We start from the raw sequence: 17,226 nt of genomic DNA on the forward strand, positions 1-17,226 counted from the left end.
AACTGTGAGCTCTTGGTGTAAAGCACCACAGCTTTAGCACGCACCTGGCTGACTGTGGAACAAAATGCTCATGAGCAGCACAGTAACACCCTCAAACTGACACCCCTCAGTCACTGACACTGATGGGTAACACTTCAGTCACTTCTGAACAGGCAGAGATGTGAAGAAGGTTGTGGGTGCATGTAAGTGAGTGCTGGAAAGGTGCAGAGATCTTCAGTGGAAAGAGACGCCAAGCACATGATGCAGTCTGTTGTGTGCCACAGGCAAAGCATGGTGGCTCTTCAAAAGAGCCTGGGGGCTGCAGGTTAAAAACTCAACCTGTGGGGCTGATTTGTTTTCAAAAAATAGGACACAGATTTACCCTGCAGAATGCAGCAGCAGCAGCTGAAGACTCATCTGAAAAACTGCTATTCTTGTGTTCATGAAACAACCAAGTCCTCCTAACTCAGTGCAGCACATCTGTGGGGGAAGAGCATTGCTGTGCTTATTCTAGACAGAGAAGTAAATGAGAGAGTCATGGAATCATTCAGGTTGGAAAAGACCCTGGGGATTATCAGGGCCAACCATTAACCCTACTCTACCAAGCTCACCACTAAACCGTATCTCTAAGTGCCACATCACATCTAAGTGACCTTTAAACATCTAAGTGACTCCACCACCTCCCTGTCTGTTCCAATGCCTGACCACTCTTTCAGAGAAAATTTTTTCCTCATGTTCAGCCTAAACCTCCCCTGGAGCAGCTTGAGGCTGTTCCTTCTTGTTCTATCACTGATTGCCTGTGAGAAGAGACCAGCACCTACCTCTCTCTATTGTCCTTTCAGGTAGGTGCAGAGGGTGATAAGGTCTCGTCTCAGCCTCCTCTTCCTCAAACTAACCAGTCCCAGTTCCCTCAGCTGCTCTTCATCAGCCTCATTCTCAGGGCCCTCCACAAGCTTAGTTGCTCTTCTTTGTACCCCCTCCAGGCCCTCAATGTCTTTCTTGTACTGAGGTGCCCAAAACTGAACCCAGCACTCAAGGAGTGGCCTCACCAAAGCTGAGTACAGGAGGACAATCCCCTCCCTGCCCCTGCTGGTCACACCATTGCTGATCCAAGCCAGGATGCTGCTGGCTTTCTTTGCCCCCTGGGCACACTGCTGGCTCATCTTCAGCTGACTGTCAGTTAGAATCCTGAGGTTCTTTTCTGCTGGACAGCTTTCCAGCCACACTTCCCTGAGCCTGGAGCATGTATGACAGCAGCAGGCACCAATATGCTCTTCAGCCCCTGCAGATGGCATCTTGTCTGCACGCCACAGTTCATGTGCACAGTGCCCATCCTCGGCGATCAGCTCTTCTCCCTGCCCTTTCTTACAGGCAGTTGCTGTCTGTGGGAGGGCTCAGCCACCCCCAGATCCACACCTGCTGACTTGCAGTCCTGTTGTGTGACCTCCACATAAACACTGAGCAACTTCTGAGCTCCTTGTTTGCATCAGAAAAAGTCTTAGGGCAAAATACAAATTTCTACATAAGGCTCATAAAGTTATTTACATTACATGTTGTTTAAAATGGCTCTTCTGACAGAAAGCTCTGTCTGTTGTCTGGCAGTTTGGCTCAGAGCACCAATAAAGTTGCATTCTTCTTGCAGATCCACTTCTTTAGAGTCTGGCAGTTATCTGCTTGGATCATGTCTTTTCTTCTGTAAACAGCACAGTTCTTCTCAGCCTCTTTATTTTCAGCTATGCTGGTGAGAGAACAAAAGGGATGCAGTGAGTTGTCAGCTTTAAACGCAGTACTGGACAAAATTGTTGCTCATATCCTCGTGAGGTGTTTGGGTGATGCCTATTCAGTAACCCACTGAAGCTACAACAGCCATGCATAGGTGGGGTGAGTGCTTGCAGCAGAGACTGCTGGCTGCTGAGGGATGGATGCTCAGAAGTATCAAAGTTACCATGGTAGAGCAGCCCATTACAATGGCCCTGTGCCTGTGACCAGCCACAGAGTTTGCATTCAGGCTGGCACTCTGGCTGGGTTGCTTCCTGTCAGCTGTCAAAAAACTCCTCAGTGGTGCTCCTCACCCCGGTGAACCAGACTGCAAAGCCTGCTCTTTAAGGGAGCAGAGCTGTTTCTCAGAAGAGCCATTTGGAGGAGAAATCCTCCACATGCAGCCCAAATGCTGAACTGCAGTGTAGTAAGAGGGAAGGGAAGGATCCTTCAGCTGCACAGATGTGCAGGTGTCACATTCAAGGGAGGAAGTCAACAGATGGTGTGAAAAGTGAGAGGATTTGGTGGCTGCTTTCAGTGGGAGCAGTGTGTGTTGCTGTCCCTCTGCACTAACACAGACATGAACTTGAGTGTGGTTACTCTTGCAGGCAGAAAATGAATCTCTTTCCAGAGGTGCCCACAAGGAACCAGTTAAACTGGAACTGACCATGAAATAGACCTGAATAGGTGCCTGGGGCTGCAGGACTAAATCTGTGCTTCGACAAATGAGCTTGGATTCAGAGTTGTATTTCTCTGCGGGGTACCATCCATCTGCTATTGCCAAAGACACCTCCTCCCCACAACCCCCACCAAATTATCACCTGTTTCCTTTTGCTCTGGGATCTGCAGCTGAACTCCATTCTGTTTTCATGTCCTGCATCTTCAACCCAATCCAGATATATTTGGTATCTTTCTCTTTACTGTCTATAAATTCCTGTGGAACAAGTAGAAGCATGTTACCAGCAGCAGAGATTTTCTGCTGTGCTCAGGTCACAGCCCTGTCTCTTGCACAGGTTTTATGGGTGCCACAGGATAGGAAAGACACTGGGGTCCTGGAGCATGTCCAGAGAAGAGCAACAAGGGTGATGAGGGGTTTGGAAGGCATCATATGAGAAGGGGCTGAGGTTGTTCAGTCTGGAAAAGAGAAGGCTGAGGGTAGACCTCTCTACAACTCCCTGAAAGGAGGTTGGAGTGAGGCTGATGTTGGTCTCTTCTCCCAAGTAACCAGCCACAGGATGAGAGGAAATGGATTTGAGTTGTGCCAGGGGAGGTTTAGATTGGACATTAGGAGAAACTTCTCTACTGTGAGAGTGGTGAGGGGTTGGAACAGGCTGCCCAGGGAGGTGGTGGAATCACCATCCCTGGAGGTGTTCAAGAAGCTGTAGATGTGGTGCCTCAGGATATGGTTTAGTGGTCATGGTAGTTGGGTAGTTGGACTCAATGATCTTAAAGGTCTTTTCCAACCCTAGGAGTCTATGACTCTGAGTCTGTGATTCTATATACTCCCTTGGGGGCAGGGATCCAGCCATGGTAAAGCAGCCCGTTACAATGGCCCTGTGCCTGTGACCAGACACAGAGTTTCTATTCAGGCTGACACTCTGGCTGGGGTGCTTCCTGTCAGCTGTCAAAAAAATCCCAGTGGTGCTCCTCACCCCAGTGAACCAAGCTGCAAAGCCTGCTCTTTAAGGGAACAGAGCTGTTTCTCAGGGAATGGTGAGCTTCTCAGAAGAGCCATTTGGTGATTCCTTGCTATTCATTATCCCAAAGGAAAATGAGAAGGAGGTTTTGCTGTTTGAATTTCCATGTAGTGGTTCAGTCAGACTTCTCTTCCCAAAGCAAAGTACTGGAAATGGTTGGGAAGTCTCCAGGATTTCCTTCTCTCAGTAAAACTACTCTAGCTTCCACATTTGCATCTCTTGTGCTTCTCTGCAGCTCTGCTGTGTTGCCACTCTCAAAACAAGCTCCTGCCTGTGGAGAGTCAGACGCTCTGCTCTTGCCCACAGGTACACCTCACATCTGGGCCATCTCTGACTGAGGCAGGTGCCTGTTGCAGAGTTTTAGGGCTGATGCATGTCTCACCATCTCAGTTTCATCTTCAAAGACAAGAAGCTGGGATTTCCTGGCCAGGCAGTTTCTCTGACTGTCATCCCAGCTCATAGCCTCCTCAGAGAAGTAGTAACATTTCCCTCTGTGTAGTTGCCACCCAGGTGGACAGAGCTCACATGCTGTTTCTGTGGGTGGAGAGAGGGAACCATTAGCTCATACCCTGACCTGTTCCAGTTTCCTTTTAGCATTTTATGTCCATGTGCTTGCCTGGCTGGTCCATAAGTGGCCAATCTTCAGTCCCAAGCATGTTTGCTGAATGTGAAGGAAGGTTAGAAGGCTCCAGTGTCACTCCTCAGCTGCCAACTCCCCTGCCATGGTGCTGTGCACTTTTGCACTCCCACTGCACATCACCAGGCTCTCTGCCTCCTTGTGTGCATGCTCAGTGCAGACCACCAGGAGGACATAGAGGATTGCAAAGAGCAGCTGAGGGAACTGGGACTGGTTAGTTTGAGGAAGAGGAGGCTCAGGGGAGACCTCGTCATCCTCTACAACTACCTAAAAGGACACCAGAGAGAGGTAGGCACTGGTCTCCTCTCACAGGTAATAAGTGGTAGAACAAGAAGAAGCAGCCTCATGCTGCTCCAGAGGAAGTTTAGGCTGGACATGAGGACTCTATGATCTGCAGAGGTACCTTCCAAACCCTACAATTCTATGATTCTACCAATGAGTTCCAATAAACTACAGGGTGTCATAGAAATGGGAACAGGGACAACAGAAGTGTGCATACAACACATCCCCCACCTCTGCTGTGAAAGGACTGACTTTCTTCACCCTGTCCATCTTCACACAGTTCCTCCACGAGCCATTTCAGAAGCACCACTGAGACAATCTTCTCAGAGGAAATGTGATTGCCACTGCTATTTACACCATACTGGGACAGACTTCCTGATTTTCCAGCTCTGCCCTTCAAAACTTGAACAACAAAAAAGAGATTATGGTTAACAAGAGGGTCAAGGAAATGTAGTCTTTGTGTTACATTGTGAATGTGAAGATGTCTGTGTGTACATTAGGGGGATAGACACAGTTATGAGCATGATATCCTTTGCAGAAGAGATGCTGGGTGCACAGGACACTTAAACCTCAGGATGGGGGAAGAGACAACCAGATGCTTCAATGAAACCAGCAACCCCCTGTAACAGAATCCTGAACTGCTTCATCTCACATTGCTTCCTCTTTAAAGTGAAGGTGGTGAGACACTGGAACAGGTTGCCTGGGGAGGTTGTGGATGCCCCCTCCCTGGAGGTGCTCAAGGCCAGGCTGGATGAGACCTTGAGCAACCTGGGCTAGTGGAAGGTGTCCCTGCCCCTGGCAGGGGGGTTGGAACTGCATCATCTTCAAGGTCCCTTCCAACCCAACCCATTCTATGATCTATGATCATATCATGACTGTGACTGTCTGGCAAAGAGTGTAGATGCTGAATAAGATGGACAGGGCAGAAAAAGAAAAGAAGCTTTTCATTGTTCATGGTTAAATATATAAATAATGCAAAATACTTTGGTGAGATTTTAGGGAGGGTTGGTTGGTTTTTCTGGAGATTTTCAAGACTATTTTCTCTAAGGAAATGGATATCTTCTTGGGATCAGTTCTTGTATAACTGGCATATAGAATTCATAGAGTCACAGAAAGGCTGTGGATTGTGATACTACTAGTACCAGGGAGCTTTGATTAAATTAATTTAGCTGAAGTCTGACTTTTATTTGTCCACCTCTGTAAAGTAATTAAGTGAAATGGTCTCAAAAATGTCATCATGTATGCAACTTTTACCTTGTGAGGCAGAAAAGCCAAATAATGAATTGAAAGTTGCAGCAGGGGAGGTTTAGGTTGGCTATTAGAAGAAAATTCTTCACTGAAGGGGTTCTCAAACACTGGAACAGGCTCCTCCTGGAGGTGGTTAAATCCCCATGCCCAGAGGTGTCTCAAAGAGGCAGAGATGTGGTGCTGAGGGACATGGTTTAGCACCAGGCATGGCAGAGTTAGAGAATCATTTGACTCAGTGATCTTAAAGGTCTTTTCCAACCAAAATGATTCTGTGATGCTGTGATGCTGTGAAATCTGCTTCCACAGCCTTCCAGCATCACTGAGGACATAGCAGACTGCAGCATAGAATCATAGAATCATAGAATCAGTCAGGGTTGGAAGGGACCACAAGGATCATCCAGTTCCAACCCCCCTGCCATGGGCAGGACACCTCACACTACATCAGGCTGGCCAGAGCCTCATCCAGCCTGGCCTTAAACACCTCCAGGGATGGGACCTCAACCACCTCCCTGGACAACCCATTCCAGGCTCTCACCACTCTCATGGTGAAGAACTTCTTCCTCACATCCAGCCTGAATCTCCCCACTTCCAGCTTTATTCCATTCCCCCCAGTCCTGTCACTACCTGATATCCTAAAAAGTCCCTCCCCAGCTTTCTTGTAGCCCCCTTCAGATACTGGAAGGCCACAAGAAGGTCACCTTGGAGCCTTCTCTTCTCCAGACTGAACAGCCCCAACTCTTTCAGTCTGTCCTCATAGGAGAGGTGCTCCAGCCCTCTGATCATCCTGGTGGCCCTTCTCTGGACACCTTCCAGCATGTCCAGATCCCTCTTGTAATAGGGGCTCCAGAACTGGATGCAGTATTCCAGGTGGGGTCTCACCAGAGCTGAGCAGAGGGGGAGAATCACCTCCCTTGACCTGCTGGCCACACTTCTCTTGATGCAGCCCAGGCTCTGGTTGGCTTTCTGGGCTGCAAGTGCACATTGACAGCTCCTGTTGAGCTTCTCATCCACCAGCACCCCCAAGTCTCTCTCCTCAGGGCTGCTTTCCAGCCAGTCACTGCCCAGCCTGGATTTGTGCTTGGAATTGCCTCGACCCAGATGCAGGACCCTGCACTTGGTCTTGTTGAACCTCATGAGGTTGGCTTGTGCCCACCTCTCCCCTCCATCTGCACTACATATTTATTATACATGACAGGTGCTCGTTTCTCCCTTTGGGTTGCTCCATTTAGTTTCCTGTATAACTTGACACCTTTACTGCAACACTAAGGGAACTTTTCTCTCAGCATCACTCTGCTTGTGAAGTTCAGTCACACCTACAACAAAGAGATGAAGTGAGTGGTAGGATCTACTCACATGGCTTGGCTAGTATCACTGTGATGCTTAGCAGGATGATCACAAGGACTCCCAGCACCATTGCCATGTAGAACCAGACTGAGTGCCCATGTTGGCAGCCTGGAGGGAGGCAGGAGGAAGAGCAGATTAAGATCTTTGTCCTGTTAAAATCAACACTGCTTTATGAATACCCATTTCTTATGTGGAAACAACACAGAAACCATCTGCTGCAGGCAGTCTGCTGTGTGAAGGATGTGGGGACATTGCACTTATTAAAAATTTGCATCCACTTTGCATAAATGAAACTGAAATCAAAAGGTCATTTTGTCAGAGAAAGCAAGTGATTGTCAATCAATGATGCCACTAACCATTCCATTTTTCTCCTTTGGGCTCCTCAAGTGTTTCCTCCTTCCACCTACCCACCCACACCTGCAAGGCCCTGCAGAGCAATTCAGAGAACATGTCAGGGACGGTCTGTGGTAGGTTCCTCCTCTTTGGTCTCCCTCTCCTGTGTTAAGGTGCCTGCCCTGGGGCTGAGAGCTAGCTTAGCTGAATGCAGAGAAAAAGCAAAACATCTCCTAGTGACACCATAGCTCAGTGAGGAACAAGCATCTCTCTGGCCATTTGGTGTGCATTAGCTCCTGAGAGTGAAGCACTCAGGAACAGGATGGACTGAGGAGCTTTGGGGTCAAGGTGCCATTTCCACTGCTCAGGGATGTCCAATGACAGGACAAGGGGCAATGGGAGCAAGCTGGGGCAGAGGAGGTTCTACAGGAACAGAAGGAGAAAGTTTTTCCCTGTGAGGGTGCCAGAGCCCTGGAGCAGGCTGCCCAGAGAGGCTGTGGAGTCTCCTTCTCTGGAGAGGTTCCAAACCCACCTGGATGTGTCCCTGTGTGACCTGCCCTAGGTGATGCTGCTCTGGCAGGAGGGTTGAACTGCATGATATTTGGAGGTCCCTTCCAACCCCTAACATTCTTTAATGCTGTGATTCTGTGATCTATAATTAGTAACCAACAATTAAAGAAAAGAGCGCAGTACCAGAAGTGGAGGTGTCTGATTTGCTGCTTCCTTTGGGTTTTGGCTTCACAGGCAGCTCAGCATAAGTGATGGTGTTTCCTGTAAAGAGCAGGGAAATGTTGACATTCATGGCTGTGCAAGCCATGAAGTGGAGAAACAGTAAAGGAGACCAAGTCTGTATAAGGAGGGGCCTGTTTTTCCAGACCTGCTGGTTCAGCTTTTTTTCCTTTTTGGTGAGAATCAACAGACAAGATGATGACTTAAAATTTCCTGCTGCTGTCAGGAAGTAACTAAAAGCCTCCTCCAGAACCTTTGCTTGAAGTACTTGGGTCATGCGTGGCTGGACCAGCAGGCTGACAGACTGACTGAAGGATGGGTAAGACCTGGGTTCTATCCACACGAAACATCTCATTTGGTGCCACAGCAGGAAGTATCATAGGGGGCTTTGAGGGCATCAGAGTGGTGACCACTTTGTGGAGCAGGGAGGCACGAAAGGGGAAACTGCAGCTCAGAGAGATGCTTCTGCAGCAGTCCTGGGCTGCATCAAAAACAGCATGGCCAGCAGATGGAGAGAGGTGATTCTGCCCCTCTGCTCTGCTCTGGTCTGCTCTGCTCTGCTGAGACCTCACCTGCAGTGCTGTGTCCAGCTCTCAAGCCCTCAACACAGGAAGGACACAGACCTGATGGAGAGGGTCCAGAGGAGGCCACAAAGGTGATCAGGGGACTGGAGCACCTCTGCTCCAGGACAGACTGAGGGAGCTGGGGTTGTTCAGCCTGGAAAAGAGAAGGTTCCAGGGAGACCTAATAGCAGCCTTCCAGTACCTGCAGGGGGCTACAAGAAGGCTGCAGAGGGACTGTTTGCAAAAGTGGGAGATATCCCTGCCCATGGCAGGGGGGATGGAAATAGGTGATCCTTAAGGTCCCTTCTAACTCAATCCATTCTATGATTCTGTGATTCAGAGCACCCTCATCACTATTATCTACACTTAAGTAGAACATCTTGTAAAAATGCTTATTAGACAATGTTGTTTCCTTAAGTAATTAAATACATTAATTACTAATAAACCTTGAAAGCATGGAAATATCACCTAACTCCAACCACAAGCACTTCCTGTTTGCTCATATTCATGTTAGCTGTGACCCAGAATTTTGACAAAATGCTTTCAAAAATTAATTATTTTTTTTCCAAGTAGTGGAAATTGTATTTCTAAAAAATAAAAATAAAAAAAATGTAAAAATTAGTTTAAATCATCTCCTTACCCTGAATATTGGCTTAAACCTTTGTCTTTTGTTACAAATACATGGAGTGATCACAGATTGGAAATGTGGTTCTGCTAAAATCCCTAGTGGAAAATTAAAGAGGAAGAGCAGGATGATTTTATCACGAATCCAGTGCTTCCTTCAATGACTGTGACTGCACTTTGGACTGCCACTAGTATTCTGATTTGCTATGGAGACATCAGAAAATGCACTGATCTGATTTTTGGACTCGATAGTCATTTTGTGGAGCATACTCTAATAGGATTTTCATCGTATGTCACAGATTCATAGAATGGTTTGGGTTGGAAGGGACCTTAAAGATCATCCAGTTCCAACTCCCCTGCCCTGGCCAGGGACACCTCCCACCAGCCCAGGTTGCTCAAGACCTCATCCAACCTGGCCTTGAACACCTCCAGGGACAGGACATCCACAACCTCCCTGGGCAACCTCTTCCATTGTCTCAGCACCCTCACTATCAAGAATTTCTTCCTAATCTCCAGTCTCAATCTGTCCTCTTCAAGCTTGAATCCTTTCCCTCTTGTCCTATTACTACAAGTCCTTGTAAAAAGTCCCTTCCTGGCTTTCTTGTAGACCTGCTTCAGGTACTGACAGGCTGCTCTAAGGTCTCCCCAGAGACTTTTCTTCGGGCTGAACAGCCCCAACTCCCCTGTCCCCATAGGGGAGGTTCACGTTAAAAAGAAAAAGAAAAAGAAAAAGAAAAAAAAAAAGAAAAAGAAAAAAAAAAGAAAAAGAAAAAGAAAAAGAAAAAGAAAAAGAAAAAAAGAAAAAGAAAAAGAAAAAAAGAAAAAGAAAAAGAAAAAGAAGAAAAAGATTATGCACCGTATTCAGAAATAACAATTATTGTTTCTCACTCTGTTACTTAAAGCAAGCAGTCAGGATTGAAATAATACCCCACGGTGGTACTGACTGAGGAGTAGCTCTGCTGATTTGTATCCCATGATGATGCCTTTCACCATTTGCAAGTTTTCACTCTTTATGTGACTTCTTTGTGCAGTATTTTATAGCATTATTCTGGACTTATCCAGTGACAGTTTTTAAAACACAAGAGAAAGAGAGAGAGAGAGTGGGAAACAGTGATATAACAGTGTATGACCAAGGGCTAAGGAGAGGTTTTACCTGGAGCTGATGTCCCAGAAGGAATGTGTTGTCTTTCCCTTGGTAGCATTGCCACGTCTGCATAGGTGATATCACCTGCCATTGGTGAGCAAATCCTTCTGACTTGTGGAAAGAGCTGGTTTGGTACAGTGGGTTGCAGCCTCTATTAGCTTCGCCTGCCTCCAGAAGTGTACATATGCTGTGCTATGACCATGAGGAAGGCTGAGCAACAGATAAAAAAGGAAGGAAGTTACTTATTTCAATACAGCTTCAAAGCCTATTTTCAGCCAGCACTCTGACTCTTCTTGCCTGATCTCTTACCCTTCAGAACACAGGAGAAAAAATAAAGGAGATAAAAAATCGGTATTTTTATTAATATAAACCATTTCTTGTTGGCCAAAGCAGAGCAAAGTTTCTAAGGAACAGTGAAAAATGGAAGGAAGTTCTGCTGTATACTGCAATACAGTCTGTGTGGTGGATGTATTATGCCCACGTGCATGGTGTTCTTCACCTAAAAGGAAGATAAACAGGATATAGAGCACTATAAGGTAGTGTGGGACTAATGCAACTGCAACCACAGTTTGGGCCATAAAAATATTACTCAGTCTAACCTATAGTAATTAGTCATCCACTAATTACTATAATGGTTTAACAACTGAATTTAGATTATATTACTGCTGCCTTAAATTTAACTCCAGATAAAGTAATATCATAGAAAGGTTTGGGTTGGAAGGGACCTCCAAAGGTCATCCAGTCCAATCCCACTGCAGGCAGCAGGGACATCCTCCACTAGATCAGCTTGCCCAGAGCCTTGTCCAGCCTGACCTTGAATATCTCCATGGATGGGGCCTCAACCTGTTGCAGTGTTCCACCACCCTGATGGTAAAGTAATATTATCAATGCCTTTTAAAAGAATGCTTCAGTGCTTCACTGTAGCAGTAGTTACAAGGGCTTGAGCTATCTGTTGTTTGAGACAGCAACTCCACAGGCAGAACGCCTGAGTTGCCTTTAGTTCCTAGTTCATGATCCATGTGTTTGCTGCAGGTTATTTTGGTGGCAGTGTTTTGTCTTCTGTTTTGGAAACAAACAGCCCAAGACACCCAAAAGCCCCACAGATCTGAACAGAAACTTAAAGCCCTTCTGAAACCTAAAAATACATTTCAGAACACACAGACACAAAGTCCTGTGCATTCACACTCCTGATATTTCCTGCTTAGAGAAGCATTCCTGGTTTTGTGCTTTGTTCTCACTTACAAACTCCATAAAAGTTTGACACAGACAGGCCCTATAAACCTACACAGGTAAGATGAAAAGTATGTTTCTCTTCTGCTACAAGGCCAGGCTGAGGGAGCTGGGGTTGTTCAGCCTGGAGAAGAGAAGGCTCCAGGCAGACCTAATAGCAGCCTTCCAGTACCTGAAGGGAGCTACAAGAAGGCTGCAGAGGGACTGTTTGCAAAGGCCTGCAGGGATAGGACAAGGAGCAATGGTTTGAAATGAGAGAAGAGCAGATTTAGACTGGATGTTAGGAACAACCTCTGCACCAGGAGGGTGCTGGAACACTGCAACAGGTTGCCCAGGGAGGGAGTTGAGGCTCCATCCCTGGAGATATTCAAGGTTCGGCTGAACAAGGCTGTGAGCAAGCTGCTCTCACGGAGGATGTCCCTGCTGACTGCAGGGCAGTTGGACTAGATGACCTTTTGAGGTCCCTTCCAAGCCAAACCACTCTATAATTCTATTCTGTGACAGATCCTATTCACTTTTCCTGTTACATTCAATGGGACTTAAAATACTGTAGATAAATATGAAAAAAAAAAGTTTGGTTTTACAGTTTTCCTTTAATGATCATTCTCCTTCTTAGTTTCAACATTAGTAACAATAACAAAAAGGTTTAGAGAAAAAAAAAATAGAGTCTTTGATAGTCATGGAGCAGATTACTCAGAAGGTACAAGTTACAGGCAGCCTGTCTAAAGTATTGGTGCTCTGTCATCAGCCACAAAGTGATCAGCATGTAGATGTGGATACTGTTAACTGCATACTGATAGAGTTTCTTTTGTGCTAACTTACATCCTAGCAACAGAACTTTTGTCCTCTGAATCAGTTTTTTACAGCAGGATATTTAGGCTCTGAAATGGAAAAAAAAAAAAAAAAAGAAAAAAGCCAAAACCTGAAACAAAAAGCCCAGCCCCAAATTAAAACCTGCTTTCCTTATTTGGTTTTGTTTTAATCTTCAGTCCATAAAGGATAGCTGGAAGGCCAAAAAGGTTGCTTGAACTCTGTCTCTCTTGCCACCACTGCATATAGAATCATAGAATGGTTTGAGTTGGAAGGGACCTCTAAAAGCCATCTAGGCCAATCCTCCACTAGATCAGGCTGCCCAGAGCCTTGCCCAGCCTCACCTTGAATATCTCCAGGATGTGGCTTCAACTCCCTCCATGGGTAACCTGTTGCAGTGTTCCAGCACCAGTTCTGGTGCAGAACTTGTTCCTCGCATCCAATCTAAATCTGCTCCTCTCATTTCAAACCATTGCCCCTTGTCCTATTCTCCTTGTTTACCAGACACAGCCCAACTGGTTGCATCTGTTTGTAGTGATGTCTACATAACACAATCAAGTCTACAACAGAGACAAACACCCTTCCTGAGCTGCTAATCTTTTGTTTATCTGTCTTTCAGCTTGCTTTGCACCTATAATAGTAAGGTTACCTTGTGGAAGACAAGTACCATGGACTTAGGACTCCTGGGGTATTGCAATGGCAAGGAAAACTCTACCAGGAAGAAAGCTGTGTCAACAGCTTGAATGCATTATTAATGAGGCTTTTTCTGATCATTTGGGCTGTGTGGGATTGTAGCTGGACTAATAATTTGTTCTGTTCTGATCAGACTGTTATAACTTTACCTAGCTGAACAGTGAATCCTGTACATAAGGATTGCATTTCATCTTGGACCACAAATAAGGCTGAGTGACTTTGAAAAGCTTTTTGTGAAAGCCTTTCTGTAGGTGGCAGCTTCCAGTGATCATAGAAGGCCTGGAATGCAGCTACCATCTTCCTGTGTTCCTGGAAAGCATCTTGCTTATGTTCCATCTCATAAGAGCTGTTGAAATTGGTGAAGAAGGATGCCAAGCACTCAGAGCCCAATTTTTATAACACAGATACTGGTGAAGAGTTTGCAAACTTTAGTGTTAATGTCACAAACTTTCCTGTCAAGAGATCAAGTGTGGCAGTAGATGGGTGATGTGGTCAGTGGCACCTAGGCTAGATCAGGAAATTCATAGTTCAGAAACAAATGTGAGAAATTAAAAAGCTTAAAATAAATAGGAGCTTACTGAGTTAAAACACTGAGAATGTAAAACTCTAGAGGCATTGGAAGCTGTAGAGCAACACTGCAGGCAAAGCATGGACATGGCTCTCACTAAAGCACCCCTGCATGGTGGTGCTGACTTAGAAGATAGTGCTGGATGATTAGACCCAGCCTCTGATGCTGCTGCCAGTTTTCAGAATGAATCCTTAATCACCCATCACTACCTGGGTTATTGTAAAAACAGAATGGAAAGGAGAAATACACAACCAGAGTCAGACTAAGTTATTAGGGAAGAAATAATGATTCCTGCTCATCAGATCACAGAATAATGAAGAGCCTTGGGCCCAAAAGCATATCCTTTAAACAAAAGACCTGTGGATGAAATTGCTTTTTAAGTTAGATGCTAATGCAGGTTTAACCATGACTGATCAAAAGAATTCCTCTTGAGTATGTGCTACAGCTTGTGGGTGGACTGATGCAATTTAGTTTTGCTGGTTTTACTTTATTTTTATTGTTGCAGATGTATATATGACATGGAAAAGACACAATACTGTTTATTTTTTTTTCCAGTCAGTTCTCATGGTTGAAGTTAAAATCAAGTCCATCACACTCATCTAAGAACAATGGGGGGGGAAATGAATCAGTTGCAAGGTGTTCAGATCTCCAAGCAAGGGCAACCTCAATTGTCTCAGTGAGGATATATATGCCTCCCACTAGCAACAGTGATCAGGATGTTTGTGCACACAGCATCCACAGCATCACAACCATCTGTGTTTGTTTATAAAACAGAAGAGTTCAGCTGCTACAAAAAGCAAAGCTCAGTCAGTCACTGGAGACCAGTGACAAGTGGTGTCCCTCAGGGGTCGGTACTGGGACCAGTGCTGTTTAACATCCTTGTCAGCAACGTGGGCAGTGGGGTTGAGACACCCTGGGTATCTTACACACAGTAAAGGGGCACAAACCTCCCAGGGTCTGTGAGGACCCTGTTCCCTTTCCATGTTTAGTGTTGACCCTTCAGTGCATGGTCGAGGGTTGGACTGGATGATCTTTGAGGTCTCTATCAACCGGATGTGTTCTGTGGTTCTGTGATCTTAGGTACCCAGAAGGACTGCCCTCTTCTTGCAAATCCACTTGTATAAGGAGTGGCAGTTATCAGCATACATTTCTGTCAACTTATAGGCACCACATTTCTCTTCTTTCTTCCTTCCTTTTACTGTAAAACTGCGAGTCAAACAACACACAGCTATGAAGATCGTTGAAGGAATTTGTTTGCATATACAAAGAGTGAAACCACAAAGACTGGCTTTTCTTCTTGATTTTGTCCTTAATGCTGTCATTCTTTCGATTCTCTGACCTACAGGAGGTTTTATTTTGTTAGTAAGCTTCACCCTTTCTCCATTTCCCTATTTGTTATGCAGCTCAAAGTAAAAAACTTACACAGCATAGGCACACCTCTTAATGAAATCAGCTTCTTTTCCAAAAGCTTTCGGAGAGATTCACTTTTCAACTGCAGATTTTGATCAGATTTTTTAAAATAGATATTAGGAACAAATTCTTTACAGTGAGGGTGGTGAGACACTGGATCAGGTTACCCAGGGAGGTTGTGGATGACCCCTCCAGGTTCAAGGCCAGGTTGGATGAAGCCTTGAGCAACCTGGGCTAGTGGAAGGTGTCCCTGGCCATGGCAGAGGGGTCAGAATTAGATGATCTTCAAGGTCCCTTCCAAACTAAACTGTTCTATGACTATGAATTCTGTACTGAAACCAAATCGGATTAGGCTGAGCTGCCTAACTGGAGTATGGGCCCAGCCACCTTACTGCTACTTTCTCGCAGTCTGCAGGCTGAACAGAGTGGGCAGAGTGGAGAACGTGTCACACAAGCCAACACGGACTTATTCCAGAATGAACCTACCTGTGCCCCGGATGTTTGGGATCATTGAGCCATACCCATCTTCCTTCCTTCTCATCAAAGCTTAATCCAGTCCAAACAAAGCCAATGTCTTTATTCTTCAGTTCGTTTATGAAATCCTAGAGAGAGGTATGTCTTTGAACTATCACAATAATGCTCTTCTCTGGACAGCCTCCAGCCCCTCAATGTCTTTTCTATCCTGTGGTGTCCAGAACTGAACCCAGCACTCAAGCTGTGGCCTCACCAGGGCTGAATACAGGAGCACCATCACTGCCCTACTCCTGCTGGACACACTGGTTTTGACCCAGGCCAGGATGCCTTTGGCCTTCTTGGCCACCTGGGCACACTGCTGGCTCCTGTTCAGCTGTCCACCAGCACCCCCAGATCCTTTTCCTCCAGGCTGCTTTCCAGCCACTCTGCCCCAAGCCTGTAGTATTGCTTGGGGTGGTCGTGATCAAAGTGCAGGACCCAGCACCAGGCCTTGTTAATCCTCATTCTGTTGACCTCAGCCCATGGACTGAACCTGTCCAGATCTCTCTGCAGAGCCTTCCTACCCTTGAGCAGATCAACAGTGCTGCTCCTTTTAGCCTCTTCTGCCAACCTGCGGATGGTGCTCTCGATGCCCTTATCCAAATCGGTCATAAAGACATTAAACAGAACTGGGTTTCTTAACATAGAGAAGCCAATACTCAGAGCACTTTCTACAGATGATGCCTTTTATGAGAGCATCAGGTTTAGAAGTGGCTTCTAAAAATACTTGGTAAAGCTTGCTTGGACATGGGAATTCACAAGGGGTAAGTTAAAAGATTATTTAAAGCCTAGGGTGCCTTGAAGCTTACCATTTCAGCCTCATCTTCTATAATCAGGAGCTCAGATTTTTTTCCTGAGCAATACCTTCTGCTGTTCTCCCAGATGTCACGAGTTCCTGAGTAGAAATAACATCTCCCATAATGCAGCTGCCAGCCAGCAGGGCAGAGTTCACACCTGGAGTCTGTGAAGAGGTCAAGGTGAAGGGATTTTTGTTACTTTTTGGTTCAGTTTGGGGTTTTTTTACAGCTGATTATTATTTCCTCCTGATTTTCCTGCTGCTTTATAATATGAGAGTAAAGAAGGTTTAAACCATAAGCAGAGCAGAAGTTGTCATGATTCATAGATTTATGGATTCATTGGATAGTTTAGGTTGGAAGGGACCTTGAAGATCATCTAGTTCTGGCAGGGACACCTTGCACTAGCCCAGGTTGCTCAAGGCCTCATCCAGCCTGGCCTTGAACACCTCCAGGGAGGGGGCATCCACAACCTCCCTGGGCAGCCTGTTCCAGTGTCTCAGCACCCTCACTATCAAGAATTTCTTCCTAATCTCCAGTCTCAATCTGCCCTCCTCAAGCTTCAATCCATTCCCTCTAATCCTGTCACCACAAACCCTTGTCAAAAGTCCCTTCCTGCCTTTCCTGTAGGCTCCCTTCAGGTACTGGAAGGCTGCTAGAATAACTTACTTTATACATCTACAGCTGTATAAACGTGGCTGTTCTTGTATCTAAAGCTCAGTTCCTTTGTGCAGGTCTTTATATCAATCTTCTCTAAAGCTTCAAACCATTTATGCTGCCCCAAGCAAGACGTCGTTTCCTTACCATTTGTATACACGCATAAGCTTTCTTTTAGAGTAGTCAGGAGGCTGTTTTCATGAAGATCTTTCT

The 17,226-nt window shown here is 45.8% G+C and overlaps 1 protein-coding gene across 1 annotated transcript; it reads right to left on the reverse strand.

Moving 5' to 3' along the window:
* Positions 1-1,587: 1,587 nt before the first annotated feature.
* Positions 1,588-10,429, reverse strand: LOC128971480 (killer cell lectin-like receptor subfamily F member 1). The gene is made up of 7 exons (XM_054387053.1): positions 10,348-10,429; positions 7,972-8,049; positions 6,955-7,053; positions 4,615-4,755; positions 3,817-3,968; positions 2,559-2,671; positions 1,588-1,717 (listed from the first exon to the last, which is right to left on the reverse strand). The coding sequence occupies exons 1-7, from the start codon at positions 10,427-10,429 to the stop codon at positions 1,588-1,590; spliced, it is 795 nt and encodes a 264-aa protein (XP_054243028.1).
* Between the last annotated feature and the right edge of the window lie 6,797 nt (positions 10,430-17,226).

This window comes from Indicator indicator, chromosome 14 (assembly GCF_027791375.1).
Source record: "Indicator indicator isolate 239-I01 chromosome 14, UM_Iind_1.1, whole genome shotgun sequence".
Lineage (NCBI taxonomy): Eukaryota > Metazoa > Chordata > Aves > Piciformes > Indicatoridae > Indicator > Indicator indicator.

Coding starts and splice junctions, on each gene's coding strand:
- LOC128971480 (XM_054387053.1), bottom strand. CDS start 10,429: ATGGCAGGTGATATCACCTATGCAGACGTGGCAATGCTACCAAGGGAA. Junction 8,050..10,347: donor TTCTGGGACATCAGCTCCAG/GTAAAACCTCTC, acceptor TGCTCTTTACAG/GAAACACCATCACTTATGCT. Junction 7,054..7,971: donor ATCAGACACCTCCACTTCTG/GTACTGCGCTCT, acceptor GCCTCCCTCCAG/GCTGCCAACATGGGCACTCA.